At 45.1% G+C, this 26,114-nt stretch overlaps 1 protein-coding gene across 1 annotated transcript; it reads right to left on the reverse strand.

Annotated features, from left to right (window-relative positions):
- Nucleotides 1-7,552: 7,552 nt before the first annotated feature.
- mtpn (myotrophin) lies at nt 7,553-24,432 on the reverse strand. Its single transcript, NM_001165386.1, is given in 4 exon segments — nt 7,553-8,848; nt 17,862-17,945; nt 19,638-19,751; nt 24,181-24,432. Coding segments are annotated over 4 exon segments (354 nt in total). The 5' UTR covers nt 24,250-24,432; the 3' UTR covers nt 7,553-8,761.
- Between the last annotated feature and the right edge of the window lie 1,682 nt (nt 24,433-26,114).

A 26,114-nucleotide genomic window follows, 5' to 3' on the forward strand; every position in this document is an offset into this window, starting at 1 on the left:
TATCGCAATTTTACATTCAAAATACCATAAAGATTGATTTTAAACAGCGTTTAACATGCTTCTAAGTACGGTAATGGAACATTTTGCCTTTTCGTCTCTCATTCCACGCTCGCGCGTTATGCCTTTGGATACGTGATCTGTACGCATGAACAAAACTGAGGTATTTGTACATAAATATGGATTCTTTCGAACAAAAACAACATTTCTTGTGGAAGTAGCAGTCCTGGGAGTGCATTCTGACGAAGATCAGCAAAGGTAAGAGAATATTTCTAATACTAATTCTGAGTTTAGGTTGACCCGAACTTGGCGGTTGTCTGAATAGCTCGCCGTGATGGCTGAGCTATGTACTCAGAATATTGAAAAATGTGCTTTCTCCGTAAAGCTATTTTAAAATCTGACACAGCGGTTGCATCCAGGGGTAGTCTATCTATAATTCTTAAAATAATTGTTATATATTTTGTCAACGTTTATGATGAGTATTTTTGTAAATTGATGTGCACATTCACTGGACGTTTTGGTGGGAATACATTTTTTGAACATCACGCGCCAATGAAAATTCTGTTTTTGGATATAAATATGAACTTTATCGAATAAAACATACATGTATTGTGTAACATAATGTCCTAGGAGTGTCATCTGATGAAGATCGTCAAAGGTTAGTGCTTCATTTAGCTGTGTTTTGGGTTTTAGTGACACGTCCTTGCTTGGAAAAAGGCTGTGTGATTATTTTTGTCTATGTGCTCTCCTAACATAATCTAATGTTTTGCTTTCGCTGTAAAGCCTTTTTGAAATCGAACAATGTGGTTAGATTAACGAGAAGTTTATCTTTAAAATGGTGTAAAATAGTTGTATGTTTGAGAAAGTTGAATTATGACATTTTGTTGTTTTTGAATTTTCCGCCCTGATATTTCACTGGCTGTGTCCCGCAGGTGGGACGCTAGCCTAGCCCATAGAAGTTAAATGGAAGAAGTTTGGAACCACTAAGACTCTTCCTAGAGCTGGCCGCCCAACCAAACTGAGCAATCGGGGGAGAAGGTCATTGGTCAGGGAAGTGACCAAGAACCCGAAGGTCACTCTGACAGAGCTCCAGACTTCTTCTGTGGAGATGGGAGAACCTTCCAGAAGAACAACCATCTCTGCAGCGCTCTACTAATCAGGCCTTTATGGTAGTGGCCAGATGGAAGCCACTCCTCAGTAAAAGGCACATGACAGCCCACTTGGAGTTTGCCAAAAGGCACCTAAAGGACTCTCAGACTATGAGAAACAAGATTCTCTGGTCTGATGAAACCAAGATTGAACTCTTTGGCCTGAATGCCAAGCGTCTCGTCAGGAGGAAACCTGGCACCATCCCTACGGTGAAGCATGGTGGTTGCAGCATCATGCTGTGGGGATGTTCTTCAGCGGCAGGGACTGGGAAACTAGTCTGGATCAAGGGAAAGATGAACGGAGCAAAGTACTGAGAGATCCTTGATGAAAACCTGCTCCAGAGTGCTCAGGACCTCAGACTGGGGCAAAGGTTTACCTTCCAACAGGACATTGACTTTAAGCACACAGCCAGGACAACTCAGGAGTGTCTTCGGGGCAAGTCTCTGAATGTCCTTGAGTGGCTCTGCCAGAGCCCGGACTTGAACCCGATCCATCATCTCTGGAGAGACCTGAAAATACCTGTGCAGCGACACTCCCCATCCAACCTGACAGAGCTTGAGAGGATCTGCAGAGAAGATGGGGAGAAACCCCCCAAATACAGGTGTGCCAAGTTTCATACCAACAAAGTACTGAGTGAAAGGGTCTCAATACCTATGTAAATGTAATATTTCAGTTGTATTTAAAAAAAAATGCAAAAAAAAGAAAAAAAAAAAAGATTTTTATTTGTCATTATGGGGTATTGTGTGTAGATTGATGAGGAGAAACAAAACAATTTAATCAATTTTAGAACAAGGCTGTAATGTACATTTTGGGGGAAAAAGTCAAGGGATCTGAATACCTTCCAAGTGCACTGTACTTACATTGACACTCCAGCACATACACACACATACACACACACACACACACACTCACTCACTCACACATACCACGTACACACAGACACACATTTGCCACACACACACTTCCACACATACGCTGATAATGTTTATCATCTATCCTGTTGCCGAGTCATTTTACCCCTTCCTATATGTACATATCTACCTCAATTTCCTCGTACCCCTGCACATTGACTCAGTACTGCTACCCCATGTATATAGCTAAGCTATCATTGCTCATTAAGTATTTATAATATTAATATTTTGTTTTGTATTCTGCATTGTTGGGAAGGGCCTGTAAGTAAGCATTTCACTGGTAGCTTCGCTACCTGTTGTTTACGAAGCATGTGACAATACAAATTTGATTTGGCCTGGAACATTCTGTCTCATGATTCTCCCTCCAGGCCTATGTATTGTTTAAATGCCACCAGCTGTTGTACTCACAGTAGTTGTTATCAGCTAAGTGCCCTTACAGTACACACCCACTTTTAAATAGTCTGTTGAAGAAGACTGAAATAGACGGAAGAAGCTGCCAGTGTTCTGTAAATCACTTTCTAACTCTAGCTGTGCAGGAGGAAAGTTTGGGGAGAGAGTGGAGGCGGAGTTTCACCAAAGTCACTGAGGCAGCCATAGCCCCTCCAACATATTACCCAGCCTGCCCCGATGTTGTTCAGTAGCCCACGCCTCCATAGCCGGCAGCCACGCTGCACCTGGGGTGCTCCGTCATAACAGCAATCATAAATCTCCTTTTATTCCAAATTAAAATGTTCCTAATAGCTTTCCAGCCACCATTGATTTCTCTACAAATGATTATCCAGCTGAGAAAGCTTGGAGTCTGGGCCCTGGTCGGTTTGGGACTGAGGCTGGGGCTCTGTGCGCATTAGCTGCGAGTACAAATAAAGCGGTATTGATAAGTAAATAGCCCATAAGAGATTTATAGGAAGCAACTACCACTACCTCCCTCCACGATAAAAATGCCATACCTGAGCTGACCTGCTTTCACCTGTAGACAACTCTCCAGTCCAGTCCCCTCTACCCCCACCTCCCTACCACCCTGCTCAAACATCTCCCTCCTGCTCCCCTGGGCCGGATGGAGAGACAGAGAGCAGGATGAAGGAGCAGAAAGAGAGGAGACGTAGGCTGGGGCCCAGGCCAACCCCTGTGCCTCCCTAACAGCCTTTAACTCCAGCCCATGGAGACAGTGGCTTTGTGACCACTGGACTGAATCTTAAAGTCTTGCATTGAAAATTCCTTAAACGCTTATGTGATTAGCCTTGATATGGAGGCAAGTCAGTCAGTCACCCACCAGCACTTTATTTATTTCATTCTCCTGCTGACTTCTTCATGGATCAAACTTACAAGATGCTGTCCAATATTTCAAATCCACATGCGTACAAGCACACACTGACAGAGCAAGTACTGTTCTACACACAAGCACACAGTGACAGAGCAAGTGCTGTTCTACACACAAGCACACAGTGACAGAGCAAGTGCTGTTCTACACACAAGCACACAGTGACAGAGCAAGTGCTGTTCTACACACAAGCACACACTGACAGAGCAAGTGCTGTTCTACACACAAGCACACAGTGACAGAGCAAGTGCTGTTCTACACACAAGCGCACACTGACAGAGCAAGTGCTGTTCTACACACAAGCACACACTGACAGAGCAAGTGCTGTTCTACACACAAGCACACACTGACAGAGCAAGTGCTGTTCTCATGTATTCAGAACAGTTTAAAAGCCAAACAGTTTCGCCAATCTAAACTGCCTGAGGGATTTGAGCGCAATTTAAATATGAAGGGTGTTATTTTTTCCAGAGGCATGGTTTTCCTTTTTTTTCTCTCTGAAGATACATTATTTATTGTAATTAAAAGTACAAACATAGGGGATCGTCCAGAGGCAATAACTGATAGGACAAATTATTATCACTATCATACTCTGCATGGATTCTCAGTAGCAACAGGAAGGAGAGAGGACGGTGTGTGTGTGAATGTGTGTCCATGCGCTCACACACGAATTACTGCATCTGGCAATTATGTCTGTAATACAGGACACTTAGCAATCAATCTGCTTCTACTATTCCCTGTACTATGTAGTGTAGACCATGCCTTTTGGTGAAAAAACGGGAGACAGGCAGAGGATCGTCCAGAGACAATCATAGATAGAAAGACAAATCATTATTATTATAATGACCGGGATTTGTTACTTCATTTGGCAGCATTTCGAGCTGGTTAATCACGAGCTCCACTCTACATGGAATTTCTGTAGAAATAGAAAAAAAAATAGAGGAGAGAGGATGGTGTGTGTGTGTCCATGCGTGCACACACTAATTACTGCGTCTGGCAATTATGTCTGTGAGACAGGACACTTAGCAATCAATCTGCTACTACTATTCCCTACATTATCAGGTTTAGACCATTCACTTTGGTTAAACATAATCATGAACAGAACAGTGTTCTTTGTGAATTGGTATTTCACAAGTATGATATCTATTTGTGTCTAAATGCAAGTATGTGGTTGCATGATCATTTATGGAAGAAAAAACCTACAGTTGGTGCAGTTCTCTTTTCCATACAGAAGGTGGGAGTAGAGTTCAAGGGAACAGAAAAAAACCCATGGATCTTTATCATGTCTGACATGTAAAATAGCCTTTTCTTTTCACTTCATTAATATATGAAACATTAGACCAACTCCCTGATAGGAAGCGCTAGTTCAAACATCGGTTTTTATGTCTATTTGACCTGGTTCAAACATCGGTTTTGATGTCTATTTGACCTGGTTCAAACACCGGTTTTGATGTCTATTTGACCTGGTTCAAACACCGGTTTTGATGTCTATTTGACCTGGTTCAAACATCGGTTTTGATGTCTATGTGGCCTGGTTCAAACATCGGTTTTGGTGTCTATTTGACCTGGTTCAAACATCGGTTTTGATGTCTATTTGACCTGGTTCAAACATCGGTTTTGATGTCTATTTGACCTGGTTGAAACATCGGTTTTGATGTCTATTTGACCCAGTCTTACCATCACATATAGAATAGCCTTCTGAGAAGCAGCACATGAAATAGATGGCCTCCAAGGGAGAATCTCATTCCATACTCCTCGCGTCTTCACTCCTCTCTCCTCTCCTCCTTCTCAAAACCCATTGGATGAGAAAGCCAGAGGTCTCGCCCCTCTGACCTTCTCCTCCAGTGGGTTTTTAGAAGGAGGCGAGGAGGGAGGACATGAGGAGTATGGAATTGAGATTCTCCCCTAGACTACCAACAGTATCTAAACTACTGGGGACGGCTTCCATTTTCAAGCAAATTATTATTGTTTGATTATAAAACAGGATCCCCCTCCCTGGTCTAGGCAGATAAAGCTCAGTTGAAAACGCCGGAACTGCCTGTGAGCACGTCTGCAGGCCTGTGGAGAGAGGCAATATAGGCTAAATAACAAGACGGAGGCAATGAATCAATTCTTATTTATCATCAGCCTAAATCATAGGTTCTCGCCACATATGAATACTATTTGTGCCTCTGCATTGCAAAGACAGAAGGAAAATAAGTGCTTTATATTCCCAAGCAGAATTTCCTTGCCAATCAAGAATGGACGGACAGACCTTTCTAACCATTTCAATCGTGTAGACGCCCAATCAGAGAAGAGACAAGGTTTGAGCAAAATTTGCACTCGCAGTCTGCGTTTATCTCGATGTTTCACAGCTCCGGAATAATTGATTTCTCCTTTATTCTCGGGGAGACGGACAGGGGAAGGCTTTAGACATGGGCAGGGGAAAGAGAGGCACGAGTCTGTCTGATTAACAGAAGACCTAACGCCAACACTTCACAGGCCTGCCACTACACTCATCCAGTTTCACTCTGTTCCCTCTCCCCTGCTCTCTTCTCTCCAGCTGTATTTACAGACTAAAGAAGACATTATGGTGACTGCTGTCTATCAGCCGCAGGTTAAGCTGGGTGAAATGTCTTTCTTTCACCTCCTACTGAATGCTTTCGTTTATGTTTTGTGTTGCCGGGTTCCATCATAGACTCTAGTCAAGCTTGAGTGGCAGAGCAGGAAACATGTTGCAGCCAACTGTTGCCTCACCATTTGAAATGGTTGGGTACTTTTAGTGTGGGCCCCAGGGTTCACTGCTCTTAGTGTTGTGCAGAACAGTGCAGTTGATCATCTCCAGTAATGCCTTTTAGAGAAGAAGGAAAAGCCTCTATAACAGAAGCACCATTGGATACTAGGCAGCCCGCCCACTTCAGCCATACTCAATATACTTCAAACACGTACGTTAGCACCATTCCAGTGTTCTTCTCTTTTCAATGATACCATTGTTTTAGATGGGGTGTGTGTCAAGTAATGGCCAATGGGCCAGGACGGAATGGGTTTCCTGACCTAGTCCACGGTATTCTATTGACGGTCAGGGAGCATAACATGCAATGTGTAGGGATGAAGATAGCGGATTATGATCTCAGACGGTACAGAGCTGGCTCTTCATTAAGTCAGGCGTCATTTAGTGAAATATGAAAAAGACCTGGGACCTGCCCAGTCACAGCACATTGTTGTATGTTTCAGACTGATGTCATGCTCTCCTCTGCACAGAGCAATGTGCCTGGTAGGTGACCCATGTCTACAAGCGTCAGGGAAGCAACTCAATGGTCATACTCCCCCATACCATCAAGATTCCTCATTCAACTCCCGAAAGACACACAGGCCTATCGAAGTTGAAAAGGGAGACTTTGTTCATGTCAAGCTCATGAACACGGGCTGATTTCTATTGAAAAGCCAAAGGATATGAACCAAAAAGGACAACAGCGAAGGGAAAATAAGACGCCAAGATGTCAAAGAAGTGATAAACATCCCTTCCTCAAACCTCAGCGTATATTTCCTAATGTCATCCTATAGGCTGGAGAGAGCAGCAGACCTTGATAGTGTTCCATTGGCCCTTTACCCAATGGGAGGCAACTGGCTAGGTGTTAGTCATCAAGCAGAGGAGGGTATTTAACCAGGGGGAGAGCGAGCTAGCTAGTTCACCTGGGACTGGGGGCACTCTAGAGGCAGCAGCCAGCAGTCAGTGAAGAATATGAGCAAGTCATTTTTTCCCCTGCCAGAGACATTCACCACTCAGAGAGCCCAGACAGTATGAGGAATCAATGGAATCAATAGCTGCTGCTTGTTATTCATTCAGGACAACCCACTGGGCTCCAGGCTCAGACACCGCTGGAGGGGGGGGGGGGGGGGGGGCTTTGCTGCTGCTGACAGTTTGACAAAGACACAAGCAATACTTGAGTCATTAAGATGGAGGGCATGGCTGTATACAAAGCACCTAGTATGGATCGCAGCCTCGCAGGTAAGTGGGTGCACAGACGTGTAAAGCTGTATACAAAAGGAACTAATATAGATTACAGTTAAGTGTACGCACCGCTCAGAAGTGTCCGTTCTAAGAGCAGAGTCAATGAGTGTTTTTCTATTTGTAAGACTGACTGAAAAGTTGACAATACCTGCAGAAAACAAAATCAATGTATTACCACACAAAGAGAAGAATAATTAAGATTTTTTATTTCAGTTTTCCCCTCACAACAATGCCAGAGAGAAAGCGTTTTGTATTTTGTTTCCATTGCATTGTAATTATTTGAAAGCAACCAAAAGAGGAAGGCAGCCATTTTGGAGAATGTAGCAGTAGAAGCAGTTCTGACATGCAGCAGAGCCGGCAGGTTGATCAAACCCAGAGAGCGAGAGGACGATCATTTTCCCGATCCACAGTTTGAACCCTAAATCCCTGTATATCCCTCTGTTCAGAGCCCACCCACCAAATTCATCTAATACAAAACACACTGCGGCAACAAAGGATTGCAGATCTGAACACGTTCAAAACTCACTCAAAAAGGGAAAAACATTATGCAATTCTAAATTGCATAATGGTCAATGTTGACATAATGCCATCACTACACAGCAATGTTTTAATAACAGATTAATCAATTATTATTTTTGTAATAGCCAACATGGTGATTGGTCAAGGGGGTATTTACGCTATTATACGTTAGAGTAACCTTGGTCACTAATGTTTAGTGTGATATGTTATCAGTAGAGGGTTACGTAGAGAGTGGGTAACCAATATTATTAGCGACCTAAACAGGACCTACCTTCTCATACAGTACACCCCCCTAGTTGAAGCACTGAACAGTTAGCCAGTCAGGTCTACAGAGAAGAGCTACAGTACACAGCCAGGGGAAAGAGGAGGCCATCTTACTGGGCTAATAGAATATGTTTACAACCGTTCTCCATCTAGCACAACCGATGTCAGGAAGATGAATAGAACCAAGTGGTCTTACAATACTGAAAACGGCCAACAAAAACTAACACTATTGAATGTCTCCGTTTTTTTCCTGCCAACATCTCTGTGAAAGGAGTGCACACAGGACTTGAGAGCGATCATATTTAAGTGTTAAGCTCTATTCATTTTTACATTGCATCCTTGTGTGTTCAGGGAGGGTCCAAGTTGGTGTTTTTCCCCTCAGTGTTTGGTCCCTAAGGGAGACATGATTGACAAGTCCATCCATTCAATGGTTACTTAAGAGGCAAGAAGAGAGAATCCCTACAACTTCAAAAATAAAACAAAAAAGGGAAAAAACTAAAAGCGCAAACAGACAAAGCAGTGCTAAAGACAGAGGTCGGGGAAGGGGTGTGTCCATCTTGTCTGTCTGGGGGACCACTGCTGCAGCCGCCTGTCCGTCCCTTCTAGGCTCCCGTCTCACTTGAGGAGAGCCTTGATGGCGTCGGTCTCGGCTGCTTCGAAGGCGCTCTGTCCGTCTGGTCCTTTCTGCTCCTTGTCGGCTCCCTGGGGGGGGGGGGGGAGAGGGGGGGGAGAGAGAGACAGACATGACAGGGAGACATTATGACCTGAGTGGAGCATCAAGGCCTCAACCTCAGTCTGAACCCTCTCAAAGTGAACTACAAGCCGAGGTAAGAATCAGTGTTCAGCCTACACCCCCCCATCAGGCCCTCTACCCAAGGCCACAGGTTCAGCCCATCAGTAACGCTCTGTGAGTGTGGGCCAAACTGCCTGTCCCCCTCAACCCACTCTGTGATGATGTAGTCTCTCTCACCCTCTCCAAGTGCATTCCAAAAGGACCGGCAAGGCACTGCGCAGAATCACTGATTAACTAATCAACAAGCATCCCAAACTACTACTCATTATAGGTTCAAGATGAGCAAAGCTGTGCAGTGCCCTGGCCAACTCCCTCTAACCCAATGTTTCTCTTCATCTCTCACACACAGTTTTTGAACAAGACAGTGAAGGTGAATGAGGGTGAAGGGAATGCAGCAAGGGTTGCAAATAACGGACAAAGTGGGATAAAACTTACTAGAAGACAAGTTGACGAGTGGTCGAGCATTACCAGACTAACGACTTTAATGGAAAACTTTAGCCTCTTAGCGGGGGCTTATGGAGCCCGGGCAGAGAACACGCCATTGTCGAGCGGAGAAGCCTGACCCACTTTGAGTGCCAGGCAGAAAGTATGTATGTTTGTGCTGCCAAAAGGGGCAGGGGAGCGGGGCTCGGCCTATAGGGATTAAACAGGACTGGTGGATACTCTCTTAAATAGAGGTCTCTAAAATTGGGGGAAACGTTACATGTAAGAGTTTACTTGCATCTAGCAACACAGTTTACAGTGTTCTGATGCAACTTTGTGAAAAGTTATATCTATTTTTTTATTTAGAATGACGACCTGGCTTAATGAGATTGTATGGGTTTCAATATTCATAACATGACCAAACTATCCCTAAATAAATATGCGGTAACATGGTTAAACAAACCAGCAATTTGCAGCGAGAGAGCGAGCGAGAGCGAGAGAGAGAGAAAGAGAAAGAGAGCGAGAGCGAGAGAGCAGGAGCGAGCGAGACCTCAACAGCTGTAGTTGGATGGTGCGTTAGTGAGGCATCTTGTGACCAAGCCTGGTGTTCTCCATGATCATCGTGTTCTCAGCTCTAGCGGGCTGACGGCAAAGAGAACAAGGAGGAAGAGGAGGCAGCCCTCTAGCTCAGGGGAAGTCATTAGCTAGCAGCTGGTACCGGTGGAGGAGGACCGAGACGTAGCAGTACTCCACAGGCCTCATTTACACAACAGCACCACTTCACCCCGACGCTCACCTCAACAAGACTCCTAGTCAACACAGCCTGGGAGAAGGCTGCTACCTAGCCGACTACCTACAGGAGCCTTCCAGCACCATATAATGAGCATTCCCTGACTCATTATATAACTGGAGCGAGCTAGCTGTATTATCCAGTGAAGACCAACTCGTGTTGTCGTATAACGACACGGCTTCTCACTCTCCCTGGGCTCTACTGAGGGGGGAGAAAACAACTGCAGACTTCAGGGACGTGGACATCTACCATGGACATCCACCGGTCTCCACTTAGAATAATGAGCTAGTCTAAAATGGGAATAATGATGGTAGCCAGTAAACACTGATGGTCCAAAACATCCAGCCAGGAGGAGATTGAGGCTGCAACTATTTGTTTTAATGTATTTAACCTTTAACTAGGCAAGTCATTTAAGAACACATTCTTATTTACAATGACTGCCTACCCCGGACGATGCTGGGCCAATTGTGTGCCGCCCAATCACGGCCGGATGTGATACAGCCTTAGCTAAGTGAGATGTAGGCTGAGAAGTAGGCCAGTCAAAGCATCCTGGAGTGACAGAGCTAAAGACCACAGTGTGTGTGTGTGCAGTAAGTAGTAATAAGGGTTATGTAAGTCTGCCTCTTGGCCGAGGTGTCCATTAGGTCTTCATTATGCCATTATTGAGTGGAAAGGAGACTGCCCATGCATAATCTATCAGGCCCTGAGATCTCCTCCCCTCAGGATTGGTTATAAGATGTGATGCTTACAGGAGTCCATCGACCCGCCCGCTCCAGTCAAGCGGCCGCAGGGCCGTTCACGGGGCATATTTTACATGGCCTTGAACAAGGGAGGAGAGGAAAGAAAGGAGAGATCGATATCTGTATGGGGATGGAGAAACAGACTTCTGTTGGCTGCACTGTGCTCAAAGAAGTGGAAAAAGATAGGATGGCTGTTTGACCAAAACACGAGCAGGGTGCTGTACTGCAAGACAACAGTGAGGGTAAGGGGGGGGGGGGGGGGTTGCTGTACTGCAAGACAACAGTGAGGGTAAGGGGGGGGTTGCTGTACTGCAAGACAACAGTGAGGGTGGGGGGGGGATGCTGTACTGCAAGACAACAGTGAGGGTAAGGGGGGGGGGGGATGCTGTACTGCAAGACAACAGTGAGTGTAAGGGGGGGGGTGCTGTACTGCAAGACAACAGTGAGGGTAAGGGGGGGGGTGCTGTACTGCAAGACAACAGTGAGGGTAAGGGGGGGGGTGCTGTACTGCAAGACAACAGTGAGGGTAAGGGGGGGGATGCTGTACTGCAAGACAACAGTGAGGGTAAGGGGGGGGATGCTGTACTGCAAGACAACAGTGAGGGTAAGGGGGGGGATGCTGTACTGCAAGACAACAGTGAGGGTAAGGGGGGGGGATGCTGTACTGCAAGACAACAGTGAGGGTAAGGGGGGGGATGCTGTACTGCAAGACAACAGTGAGGGTAAGGGGGGGGATGCTGTACTGCAAGACAACAGTGAGGGTAAGGGGGGGGGGATGCTGTACTGCAAGACAACAGTGAGGGTAAGGTTGTACTACAAGACAACAGTGAGGGTAAGGGGCGGATGCTGTACTACAAGACAACAGTGAGGGTAAGGTTGTACTACAAGACAACAGTGAGGGTAAGGGGGGGGATGCTGTACTACAAGACAACAGTGAGGGTAAGGGGGGATGCTGTACTGCAAGACAACAGTGAGGGTAAGGGGGGGATGCTGTACTGCAAGACAACAGTGAGGGTAAGGGGGGGGGGATGCTGTACTGCAAGACAACAGTGAGGGTAAGGGGGGGGATGCTGTACTGCAAGACAACAGTGAGGGTAAGGGGGGGGATGCTGTACTGCAAGACAACAGTGAGGGTAAGGGGGGGGATGCTGTACTGCAAGACAACAGTGAGGGTAAGGGGGGGGATGCTGTACTGCAAGACAACAGTGAGGGTAAGGGGGGGGGATGCTGTACTGCAAGACAACAGTGAGGGTAAGGGGGGGGGATGCTGTACTGCAAGACAACAGTGAGGGTAAGGGGGGATGCTGTACTGCAAGACAACAGTGAGGGTAAGGGGGGATGCTGTACTGCAAGACAACAGTGAGGGTAAGGGGGGATGCTGTACTGCAAGACAACAGTGAGGGTAAGGGGGGATGCTGTACTGCAAGACAACAGTGAGGGTAAGGGGGGGATGCTGTACTGCAAGACAACAGTGAGGGTAAGGGGGGGATGCTGTACTGCAAGACAACAGTGAGGGTAAGGGGGGGGATGCTGTACTGCAAGACAACAGTGAGGGTAAGGGGGGGATGCTGTACTGCAAGACAACAGTGAGGGTAAGGGGGGGGATGCTGTACTGCAAGACAACAGTGAGGGTAAGGTTGTACTACAAGACAACAGTGAGGGTAAGGTTGTACTACAAGACAACAGTGAGGGTAAGGGGGGATGCTGTACTACAAGACAACAGTGAGGGTAAGGGGGGATGCTGTACTACAAGACAACAGTGAGGGTAAGGGGGGGATGCTGTACTGCAAGACAACAGTGAGGGTAAGGGGGATGCTGTAGTGTAACATTTAGCAGACGCTCTTATCCAGAGCCTCTCGCAGCAGTGAGTACATTCATTTTCATACTTGTTCCCCGTGGGTATTGAACCCACAACCCTGGTGTTGTGTGACGCACCCCTCCCACTTGAGTGGGTTGAGTCACTGACGTGGTCTTCCTGTCTGGGTTGGTGCCGCCCCTTGGGCTGTGCCGTGGCGGAGATCTTTGTGGGCTATACTCGGCCTTGTCCCGGGATGGTATGTTGGTGGTTGGAGATATCCCTCCAGTGGTGTGGAGGCTGTGCTTTGGCAAAGTGGGTGGGGTTACATCCTACCTGTTTGGCCCTGTCCGGGGGTTTCATCGGATGGGGCCACAGTGTCTCCTGACCCCTCCTGTCTCAGCCTCCAGTATTCATGCTGCAGTAGTTTATGTGTCGGGGGGCTAGGGTCAGTCTGTCACATCTGGAGTATTTCTCTTGTCTTTTCCGGTGTCCTGTGTGAATTTAAATATGCTCTCTCTAATTTCTCTTTCTCTCGGAGGACCTGAGCCCTAGGACCATGCCTCAGGACTACCTGGTTTGATGACTCCTTGCTGTCCCCAGTTCACCTGGCCGTGCTGCTGCTCCAGTTCCAACTGTTCTGCCTGCAGACCTGTTGACCTATTCACCGGACGTGCTACCTGTCCCAGACCTGCTGTTTTCAACTCTCTAGAGACAGCAGGAGCGGTAGAGATACTCTCAAAGATCGGCTATGAAAAAGCCAACTGACACTTACTCTTGTGTTACTGACTTGTTGCACCCTCGACAACTACTATGATCATTATTTGATAATGCTGGTCATTTATGAACATTTGAACATCTAGGCCATGTGCTGTTATAATCTCCACCCGGCACAGCCAGAAGAGGACTGGCCACCCCTCATAGCCTGGTTCCCCTCTAGGTTTCTTCCCAGGTTTTGGCCTTTCTAGGGAGTTTTTCCTAGACACCGTGCTTCTACACCTGCATTGCTTGCTGTTTGGGGTTTTAGGCTGGGTTTCTGTACAGCACTTTGAGATATCAGCTGATGTAAGAAGGGCTATATAAATACATTTGATTTGCAAGCACAATGCTCTGCCAACTGAGCCACACGGGACCACAAAAAGACTGGAAAATGTTGTACTATCTATATACTGAGGTGTGCTGAGGTCTACATTTAGACAGGGAGGAAATGGTAGTCTGTACAATCATACTAACTCATTTCCTGTTACCCAGCCCACCCAGCCCACCCTTCATGCAAGTCTTAAATCCATCACGACACATTATTCACTCCGCGGTACCCATACACAATCACTCTCCCTGGCTTGCCTAGCACAGTGTAGACTGGGGCCTGATCAGGAGGATGTAACGTTACAGAATGTTCTTCTGTAGATAGAAGCGTATGACGTAGAACAGATTAAACAGAGAACAGTGAGCTCTACTCATTCTATTTCTATCTGTAACGTTTCACATCACTGAATACAGCCCAGGTCTAATGCAGCTAGAAGACTAGGCTGAATAATATCATACTCCTGACCCAACGGCCATGGTCAACAGTTTAGAGTGTGGTCTATGGTGATAGGTGGGATGTGCTGAGAGTGGCGGGATTGAAGAGCTTATGTTTGGTAATGTATTTTTGTTGTGACTGCTTCATATAAAAGTACCATGTATGTAAAATGTGTATATGTAGCAGAAAAGCTGTAAAATAAAAAAATAAGATATTTGTCCTCTGAAGAGGGGGGCTGGCCGATGGGTTAATAAAAATAAACGGGTGGGAGTTGTTAAGGGAGGTAGGGAGGGCTTCAGTGTTGATTCATAATTAACAAGCCTCGTGTTCTTCTGAAGCCGTCTCTCTGGCCTGTAGTCAAGTCAGCAACTCTCCCTCCCTCAGCTTGCTGGCTGGTTAGGGTTAAACACAAGGTTATAACAGGCCTTCGATAATGCAGGAACCACCTGGGGGCAATCAGAGTTCAGCTCCCATGATGCTCAGGGGCACACTTCCGAGACTATCAAGCATTTTGTCCAGAATGAATACTTGAGTTATCATGAGTGAAACATTCTGGTAGTAGTGGACCACCGATGCAGTATTCGATTCCTCTGAATGTTTCTTAAAGCTGAATAAACGAGCGGACATGAATCAATGAGTAGATATTCAAGCACTGCCCTGCTGTTGCGCTTGATGTGTAATAACAGTGTGGGTAAAGGTAGCCAGAGAGAAAGTGCTTCAGAGCTCGAGTCCTGCTGGTGGTGCTGGTGCTTCTGGCTGAAATGAGACATCAGGCTGCTGTGGCGTGGAGCGTCAACTCATATCTCCTCACTCCACTTTTGTTTTCATAACAATCGGTATTTTTGGACGCCGATTACATTGCACTCCACGAGGAGACTGACCACCTGTTACGCAAGTGCAAGGAGCCAAGGTAAGTTTCTAGCTAGCATTAAACTTACCTTATAAAAAAACTCTTATCATAATCACTAGTTAAACTAGTAATATCAACCATGTGTAGTTATCTAGCTTGTCCTGCATTGCATATAATCACTGCGGTGCCTGTTAATTTATCATCGAATCACAGCCTACTTCGCTAAAACAGGTGATGATTTAACAAGCGCATTCGCACTGTGTTGCACCAATGTACCTAACCATAAACATCAATGCCTTTCTTAAAATCAATACACAAGTATATCTTTTTTTAAACATGCATATTTAGTTAGAAGAAATTAATGTTAGCAGGCAATATTAACTAGGTAAATTGTGTCACTTCTCTTGCGTTCAGTGGAAGCAGAGTCAGTGTATATGCAGCAGTTTGGGCCGTCTGGCTCGTTGCGAACTGTGTGAAGACCATTTCTTCCTAACAAAGACCGTAATTAATTTGCCAGAATTGTACATAATTATGACATAACATTGAAGGTTGTGCAACGTAACAGCAATTTAGACTTTGGGATGCCACCCATTCGATAAAATACAGAACAGTTCCGTATTTCACTGAAAGAATAAATGTTTTCAAAATGATAGTTTCCGGATTTGACCATATTAATGACCTAAGGCTCGTATTTCTGTGTGTTTATTATAATTAAGTCTATGATGATGTTTGATAGAGAAGTCTGACTGAGCGGTGGTGGGCAGCAGCAGGCTCGTAAGCATTCATTCAAACAGCACTTTCCTGCGTTTGCCAGCAGCTCTTAGCAATGCTTGGTGCACAGCTCTGTTTATGACTTCAAGCCTATCAACTCCCGAGATTAGGCTGGCAATGCTATAGTGCCTATAAGAACATCCAATCGTCAAAGGTATATGAAATACAAATGGTATAGAGAGAAATAGCCCTATAATTGTTATAGTAACTACAACCTAAAACTTCTTACCCGGGAATATTGAAGACTCATGTTAAAAGGAACCACCAGCTTTCATATGTTCCCATGTTCTGAGCAAGGCACTTAAACGTTAGCTTTTTTTACATGGCACATATTGCACTTTTACTTTCTTCTCCAACACTTTGTTTTGCATTATTTAAACCAAATGGAACAGGTTTCATTACTTATGAGACTAAATAGATTTTTATTTATGTATTATATTAAGTTAGTGTTCATTCAGTATTGTTGTAATTGTCATTATTACATACAAAAAAAAGGGTGGAAAAAAAGAATAATTCGGCCGATTAATTGGTATGAGCTTTTTTTGGTCCTCCAATAATCGGTACCGGCGTAGAAGAAAAAAATAAATAATCAGTCGACCTCTAATCCATATGATATCTCGGTCTCTACATGCATGATGACCGTGTCCCCTCCCAGTAGTGTTGGTGCCGGGTGATTTACGTGTCAGGTCGGGTCCGTAGGATGCAAAGAGGGGCGCCGCTTGGAGTTTGGACACAGGCGAGTGGCGGAGTGTTTTTGGCGGTCCCGTCGCGAGTAAGCCCCTTAACTGCTGTGGCGCTGGGCTCTCTCGGCGAGTGAGGCCGCCTACGCCACTCTCGGAGAAGCGAGGCACGGTGCTTTTGTATACCCCGCCTCATTTAGCCTGGCTGGGGCTGGGAGATGACCGATGCTTACCCACTGGAAATATTACACTGTTGGTTTCCATTCTCACACAGTCAGAAATAAGAAAACACAAACATCCACATACAAACGCTGAGGCACACACACGTTTTATGAAAGTCATTTGTAATTGTACTGACATGTCGGCGCTCCCCAGATACAGACCAGAGACATAAAAAAAAGCACAATCACGAGGTAATGAAAATAGCCATATTGTGCTTCTACCCTTTGTGTTGTGCAGCTACGAGTGAGGGAGAGAGGGGGACATCCATTTCACAGCAGTTTGGCATGTTTTCAGAGGGAGGCAGGGAGAGAGAAAGAGAGGGAGAGAAAGAGGGGAAAGTGATACAAGCCTCCACAGGGCTTACTATTAGAGAACGGAGACATCTGTAATTTCTATGTGGCTGCACCACAGGTACCTCACTGAGACGGCACGCCAGGATAACAGATAGCAGCAGGGAAAACGTGAGCTGAATGAAAACTAACACCACACAGTGAGTGACTGACTACTCCACAAGGCAGTGCCCAAATCATGTCCTGCATGTACACAGTTCTGCATCAAACAAATATGGTCTAAAATCACTGCTCTACGACTGCACTGTGAAGTAGTTACTGTGTACTAGGAATAAGATTTAATAATTTGACAAAGATCAACTCTCAAAGAATACATCAATCTACTTGTATGAATCCAAAATGGCCCCATTACAGGACTGTAAAAGCAGCTCCTTGGTGTTCAGGAAAAGTGTTGGCTCCTCACTACAGCAGTGGGTAACTGCCAGGACTGAGGTGTCACATTCAGCCATCGTATCATCTCCTCAGTGTTCCAGAGCTGAGTGAGAGGTGTGTGTGTGTGTGTGTGTGTGTGTGTGGAGCTAGCTAGTGGGAGAGTAACAAACAGCAGCAGTGCTGTGTGATGAAGTGTGGGAACATTCTAGCTCCCTCCACACAGAACAGAAGGTTTGGGCAGGCTGGACCAGACTGTCACTGAACATTCAGCCTTTATTGTAGTCCTTTGTCATACAGGAGTTACCTCATCAGCAGTTACACATCCCACAGAACTTCGAACACAGAAATGACTGACGAGTGTAAAGACAGCTCTGTGCATGCGTGTGCGCACGCGAGTGTGGCGTTACCTTTTCTAGCAGGATCTTGACACAGGTGAGGTGGCCCTCGTACGTGGCAGAGAGAAGCGGAGTGATACCATGTTTGTCTGGGGCCTGTGGGAGACCAAAGAAAGTGAAAAAAAGGGAGTGAGCGGGTTTGTGCGTGGACAGGCGCCATTAGCAGACCAGTCGTCCTTAGCAGACCAGTCGTCCCTAGCAGACCAGTCACCCCTGCCTCCAACACAAGGGCACTCTCGTTATCAGAGGCAATAACTCCGAGAGGGAGCGCTTTTATTTCTCTCCTTATCACATCAATGAAATAGAGAGGAAACCCACTACCACTATTTATCTCCCCCGTTTCAGGAGCCCTGGCTAGGGCCCCTCACCAGAAGGGACTGGGGAAGAGAGACAGAGTTACACATTGTGTGTGTGTGTGTGTGTGTGTGTGTGTGTGTGTGGGGGGGGGGGGGGTTAGTGATACAAGACTAGAGGAAGCAAAATGGTGTAACAGCCAGACTGATGGATGTTGTAGTGAATGACAAGTGTGGTGGTGATCAGACCACGAGGCAGATAAGGGAGGTTGGGACAGGACATGGCTCTACAGACTGTGTGCAGTGAGAGTTGGGCCTAGTTAACAAGCATTCCAAATTCACACTGGTACAATGAAGGTCAGAACTTCCAGTTCTAGCAAGTATCGCCTGAACGGTCAACACGTGTGTGTGTGTGTGTGTGTGTGTGTGTGTGTGTGTGTGTGTGTGTGTGTGTGAGAGAAACTAACTATAACGTCTTGGGTCAGTGACACCCATAAGCACGTTCAGGCTTGTGGGGCAATATTGAGGGGCTAAGGGGACTGAGACCAAAGAGCTTCGAATAAGGTTAAGAATTTCTAATATTAGTAGTTGCACACCGAGACTACCTAGAAAGATACTAGCGCAAAAATGTACAATACGGTCACCTTCCCTAACTTGTAAATGCCACAAGCATCACTCTACTCCATCCCATTGTAAAAGCAGATCGATTCCCTCCACTGCAGTGTGGTAATGGGTTGAGGCTCAGGGGAGCGTTCTGACAGACTATGTGGTCTGGCCAGTTAGACTGTGCTGCTCTCTGCCCACTGAGGGAATTGGGGGGGCTTCAGGAGAAAGACAAGTCCCTTATAATGGAGGAATCCCATTGGTCCAAACATTGGTTTAAGTTCTCTCTCTACATGTCTGAACAAAACGAGCAGTCTACAGTAGTCATGTCAGTCTGAGTCATTACTACAGGATTTTTTTTACATTTTAGTCATTTTGTGGTTGACTATAGTAGAAGCTTTGTAGGAGTGGATTCAGAATAAGGGACTTGTTCTCTCTGGTACCATTAGTTATATTCAATAAGCAAATTAATGCAAACACAGAATGGAAAATGCATCATTCCTTCCTCTTTGGGCATCAGTAATAACAGATCTCTCTAACGTGAGCAGATAGAGGGCTACTACCATAGCCTTCTTCCATATCAGTACTAATAAAACAGAGAGGGACTGATATTGGAATACAGTTAAATACTAACAATATAACAGCAGTAGGCCTATATTAATAGCAGGATTCTAATAACTGTATAACAGCAGTAGGCCTATATTGACAGCAGTATTCTAATAACAGTAGGCCTATATTGACAGCAGTATTCTAATAACAGTAGGCCTATATTAACAGCAGTATTCTAATAACTGTATAACAGCAGTAGGCCTATATTGACAGCAGTATTCTAATAAGTGAATAACAGCAGTAGGCCTATATTGACAGCAGTATTCCCACTAGCAGCTCTTACGTTGACATCTGCTCCCTTGGAGAGGAGGAACTCCAGCATCTCAGCCTGGCCACAGTCAGCAGCATAGTGCAGGGGCTTCCTGCCACCCTCCAGGGTTCTGTTCACATCCTCATCCTAAATAAACACAAAAAAAAAACAGTTGAGATAACATCACCTACACAACTTCCCCTCCTATATCAAGACTTGTTCACCCGCTTGCTAAAAAGGAACAAACATTTACTGCATGGACATGCACACAGTTAATATAATCACATAATAGAAATCCTTTCTTGTGCCAGAAACACCCCTCAGTTCAAAACAGAGGCCGTCACACAAGACGCCTCTTCCCAGAGTCTCCCTGCTGCGGTATTGCGAGGCCTCAAAATGTCAAGCCTGTAGGCGAGAGGAAAGACAGGCTCTATAGCCCCTCCACAGTCCATTGTGTGGAGCGGTGGGGTAGTCCTGAAGAGACAATACTCATTACAGAGACCGGTCACTCAGACCGGGCAGCGTTGTCAGTGCCATGTCATACCATAGCACCTTTCTCATTAGCTGGCTATGTGGCCTGAGGAAAGAGAGGACTGGAATGTATTCACCTGCTAAGCAGCCTGCATAAAACCAACCCATTTTAATGACTTTTTATTGTACCTGGCTAGCTACAGGACAGAAATGGATTCCCAGACAGCAGCTCTATAAGTTATACATTAGCTAGGACCTACGGTGTACCCATGAACATGAAGCAGAACCTACTCTGAGCTTGTGTGACAGAGAGACATATCTTATTACAGGAAGCAAGAGTGTGATGGAGAGACTAGAGCTGGGGTTGAGAGGGCATGGCCATCCTTCGTCTGTGTTGGTCACCAGCAGATTTGATAAGACTCCGTTTATTTCACTTTAAAAATGTATGCCAAACAAAAACCATTGATTTCAAAGTTTAACAAAATCATACAGCTATATGCACAATGACAACTTTGAACAATTCCCACAGTAAATAAATGTAAGAAAAAAAAGTACAGTAAAATCTGTTTAATGCAGTTAATTGTTAAGAGTAGATAAGTCCTTGCGCATAGAGTTGTATGGTTTGCTAAACTTTGAAGTCAATGGTTTTTGTTTGAGTCTCCGCATAATTCCATTAACGCGTAACAGCCCTAAGGCAACAAGCCTATCAGGAGATGAGTCAGGGTCTGGGCTAGTCTTTAGCTGTGCCGGCCGGGTGTGATAATCAATCTGGCTCAGTAAAGGTTACAGCCAGGCTTTGGGTAATGCTAGCACCACTCACCTGCTCTCAATAGCTTAGGCTAGACAGCACAGTGATCCAATGGATGCCCTTGCTGCAATTCATTGGATTTCTGAAGCTTGATAGGCTACATTTACCTGAGTTATGGAGACCTATGGTCCATCCATGTGTTGTAATCAAAGTTTACACGTTCCTCTCTACTCTCCCGTGAGTTAGGCTAATGTAGCCTGGTGAGAAAGGTTCCCATTGGATAAACTGAGACAGCAGCTGCAGACACTAGTTGCCCTTCCTGCAGTTCAAATATGAATACATATGAATGACAAACATAACGGCATAACCAGACAGTGATGTGTAGTCAAACTGCTATCCTGTCACTAGCTGTAGGATAGATATTTCTATCGATCTCCCACAGAGGCCCATCTCTGGCATGCTCACCTGTGTCACCATTCCCCTGAAGGTCAAGGAAAACAGTGGGAAACGGATTCCACGCCTTCATTTTACACCCAAGCCAACTGAATCCATTAGGCATGATGGTATTACCTCCAGGAGCTGGGTAATATGGGGCCAATTTAAATGGTTTCATTCGGGTTGAGGGATAAGGGAAACCACAGTGGATCACAGTCTAATATCCACATGTACAGTATGAAGTGTTTAGGAGCTGCCTGCTTTTGAAAAACCTTTGGCAACGGGCGTAAAAACCCATTTCCACAACTGATTGGCCCAGATCTGAAACATTTCCATCCTATTGCAATTTAATTGCATTGGTAATGTTCTTGCTTGCCAAAAATCAGTAAAGACTTTTTTGAAATAGCTGTACCTCTGACTTTGATTAGACTCCATCACCAAAAGCTGAAAGGAAAGCAGAGCCTAAATACAGTCCACCCTAATTGTTATGGCGAGGCTATTTCACAGAAGTTAACTAATCAACTGGTAGGTCTATAAAGAACAGAGGTCTGATTGTCTAGCTCCAAGCCTACTGTCTAAACAAAATGCATAAAAAGACATGTTGCTTTTACACAGGAGCTCTACAGGACTAACGATTCATCAGTGTGGTTCAGCTTTCAACAAGAGTTAGCCCACAGCTATTTTAAAGGTGTTCAACCTACACCAGACTGGCTAAACCTCAAACCACAAGCCATGTTTCAGTATTATTTTCAGGTACTTCACAGAAAGATTCAAGGGGGGGGGGGGGGGGGGAGTTCAGACCCCTTCCCCTTTGCTACGTTAAAGCCTCATTCTACCGCATAATGAAAAAGTGAAAATAGGGTTAGAAATGTTTGCAAATGTATTAGAATAAAAAAAACATCAATACCTTATTTACATATGTATTCAGACCCTTGACTATGAGACTCAAAATTGAGCTGAAGTGCATCCTGTTTCTATTGATTGGACATGATTTGGAAAGGCACACACCCATCTAAGGTCCCACAGTTGACAGTGCATGTCAGAGAAAAAAAACAAGCCATGAGGTCAAAGGATATAGTCAACAGAGCTCCTAGACAGGATTGTGTCAAGGCACAGATATGGTGAAGGGTACCAAAAGATTTCTACAGCATTGAAGCTCCACAAGAACAGTGGCCTCCATCATTCTTGAAATTGAATTAGTTTGGAACCACCAAGACTCTTCCTAGAGCTGGCCCGCCCGGCCAAACAGCAATCGGAGAAGGGCCTTGGTCAGGGAGGTGGCCAAGAACCTGATGGTCACTGACAGACCTCCAGAGTTCCTCTGCAGAAATGGGAGAACCTTCCAGAAGGACAACCATCTCTGCAGCACTCCACCAATCAGGCCTTTATGGTAGTGGCCAAACGGAAGCCGCTTTTCAGTAAAAGGCACATGACAGCCCTAAAGAACTCAGACCATGAAAAACAAGATTCTCTGGTCTGATGAAACCAAGATTGTACTCTTCGGGACAAGTCTCAACTTCCTTGAGTGGCCCAGCCAGAGCTTGGACTTGAACCCGATCGATCATCTCTGGAGAGGCCTGAAAATAGCTGTGCAGCAACGTTCCCCATCCAACCTGACAGAGCTTGGAGATGATCTGCAGAGAAGAATGGGAGAAACTCCCAAAATACAGGCGTGCCAAGCTTGTAGCGTCATACCCTAGACTCAAGACTGTAATCGCTGCCAAAGGTGCTTCAACAAAGTACTGAGTAAAGGGTCTGAATACTTATGCAAATATGAACATTCTTGGTTTTTAATACATTTGCAAAAATGCCTAGAAACCTGTTTTTGCCTTGTCGTTATGGGGTGTTGTGTGTAGATTGTTGAGGGACTTAAAAAAAAAAAAAAATTGGATTAAGGCTGAAATGTAACAAAATGTGGAAAAAGTCGAGGGGTCTGAATACTTTCCAAATGCACTGTGTGTGCCTGGAATGTAGGCCTACAGAGAATGCAACATTGGTGATAAAATCTATTTCAAGGAGATGCCTACAAAACGACTGCCACCATTAAAGTGTTCTTCAAATATGACTGATTCAAGTTGTCTATTTTATGTCTATAATTTGACCAAAATAAGTTAGTGTCTAAAGATGACCAGTTTACAGACCAATAGCTAATGTTTCACTGCACTAAAAATGGCACAGGTGTGGCCTGAAAATGAATGAGACTCGGTCAGTATGGAAGCTGAATGATAAGATTTCCCGGAACATCCTCATTCAAAGCAGAGCGCAAACAAGTAGTATGATTAGGCCTACTTCATGTTTTCAACAGCATGAAGTTAACAAGCTAACCACCAAGCCCGGAGACACCCGCACACTTCACACTAGCTAACTGTCACAACAACACGGGCCTGTGGATTTGGCTATAGCTAGTTAGGCTGCTTGCGAAAACCAACCATGACTGATTCTCAAGCAGGAGCCAACTATCTAGCTAAGTAAGTAGTTAACGTTAGCTAGGTACTTGACCATATATATGCGTGTCTGCAGAAAGATAGTCATTCATTAGGCAATAGCAAACAGACACACACCGACACACTGTGATTGAATCAGATTACAACAAGTTGTTGCAGTAGCTAGCTAGCCATCTGTTTAGCATGGTAGTTTGCTAACGCTAGCTATCTAACAATCTCCCCAATCTAGCTACCGATTGTTTTACAAACGTTTGTAAAAGCAAACCTTCTAGCTAGCTAACTACAGTGAGCTGGTGATAGGTGAACGGATAGTTAGCTAATGTATGTACGCTAAGCTAGCTATGAAAGTTAGCTACCTAGTTAGCTAACCTTGCAATGCCATGGCTAGTTAACGTTTGCTAGTTATACAGACAAAACATAGCTAGCTAGCGCACTTAGCTGGCTGATTTGCGAGTAAGATAGCTACAGTATATCGTACCTTCATTAAGGTCTTAACCTCGTCAAGGTCTCCATTTTTCAAGGCCCACATCAATTCTTTATCCCCCATTTTCTTGTGTCCAAAGAGTTAACTGCGGCTTCCCTGGTGAAAAAGGCAGCTGTCAAACTTCTCTCAAGGCAAGCAATACTTGACAGATCACTCCGTAGTCAAGGGAAAGCGGCTATAAAATTTGCAGCGTTACAGGAATTAAACAATTTGCTAAATTGAACACCTGGTACTTCTAGAGTGCAGTGCAGGCAATTGTTAAAAAATAAAGTTTCAAAGAAAGGACAGCAGAGGAGGGGTCCGCCTTTCTCTCATGAAGCGTTTCCGATGCCGCACACCCGGAAGTTAACCTTTCCTTCATGCCCGAAATAGAAAACACAAAGTCAAAATTGTCTAGATATGAACAATTCACTTTTTTTTTTAAATGTAAGTTTAGGCTTAGTCATAATGTTAGCAATGTCGTTAAGGTTAGGTTCAAGGTTAGGTTTAAAATCACATTTTAAGAATATAAATTGTAGAAATGGGCGGGGTTTATGCATTTGTGGCTGTGGTAACTAGTGATTACAGAGCTCTTCTTCGTGTGAATTTCCGCCTGATGAGACTATTTTTGAGTATTCCAGCCTTTCTCAGTTCTGAATTTGACAAATATATATATATAGAAATATGAACGGTAAAATAACATTTCCACCACCCACTAACCCTGCACCTATAAAATCAAAACACACCCCTTATCCCACAACTGTTCTATAACTGTTCTTACTCCTGGCTTCTAGCTTGGGAGGATGGGACTCCTTTCAAGATCTCCTGTAACTATTCTTCAGTAAAATCGTTCACTCCTAATAACTTTTCTGCTGCTGCTACTACTTGCTGCTACTACTACTTTTATCTTCTGCGACTTCGGTTCCTTTTCATCTGTGCTGTACAGTTAATTACCATAGCGATGAATGCCAAGAAACCAACCTTGCTAAAACACAAACTATTTCAGGACACTCATTCCTGCCCTACTACTTACTGGTATTCTCTCATGATTCCTTACCCTTTGCCCATCATCCTCTACTTTCCTCACTGCCTCAGCATTTGTCACTTTTTGCACTGCTCAAACCCTTGGAACCTCAACCTGTTTCACTCGCACATGATCCCCAGCAATATGGACTCCCCCAACATTGCAACACACTACTTTTTCCTCCAAAACTACACACTCCTTTGTCCCATGCCCTCCTGCACACTTCCCACACCTCGGAATGTCCCTCCCACACACTGCTGCAACATGACCATAACCTTGGCACCCACAATCGCTCTCACGGGATAACTAACATATCCTAGCATGACTTTATCAGGCAAACACTCAATATCAAGGATAGACAGGGTCTCCTCAGATACCAGGGATCTTCAACTTCAGTTGATCCATCTCCACACACAAAGCCACCTTGGTAGTCACTAACTTCAGTGGTGCTCTGCTCTGGAGAGCATAGCTAGACACAGCTCTTGTCCTTTTATTTATTTTAATTTAACCTTGTATTAACGAGGCAAGTCAGTTAAGAACAAGTTCTTATTTACAATGACGGCCTACCCCGGCCAAACCCTAACCCGGATGACGCTGGGTCAATTGTGCACAGCCCTATGGGACTCCCAATCATGGCCAGTTGTGATACAACCTGGATTCGAACCAGGGTCTGTAGTGACGCCTCTAGCACTGCGATACAGTGCCTTAGACCGCTGCGCCACTCGGGAGCAACAAGGCGCTTGACACACATAGCGTCCACTCCCTCTGGGTGGAAGACACACAGAAAATCAATATAAGTCCACTTCTGGATACTTTGACTGAGTTAACAACACCCAACTCCCCCTTCCACCGAGCCTGATACCACAAATGGGTCAGCCAAAAGACATGACTCTACTTTCTCCGCGAAACGAACTCCCACTGGGCC

This window comes from Salmo salar, chromosome 07 (genome assembly GCF_965601325.2).
Source record: "Salmo salar chromosome 07, fSalSal1, whole genome shotgun sequence".
NCBI lineage: Eukaryota > Metazoa > Chordata > Actinopteri > Salmoniformes > Salmonidae > Salmo > Salmo salar.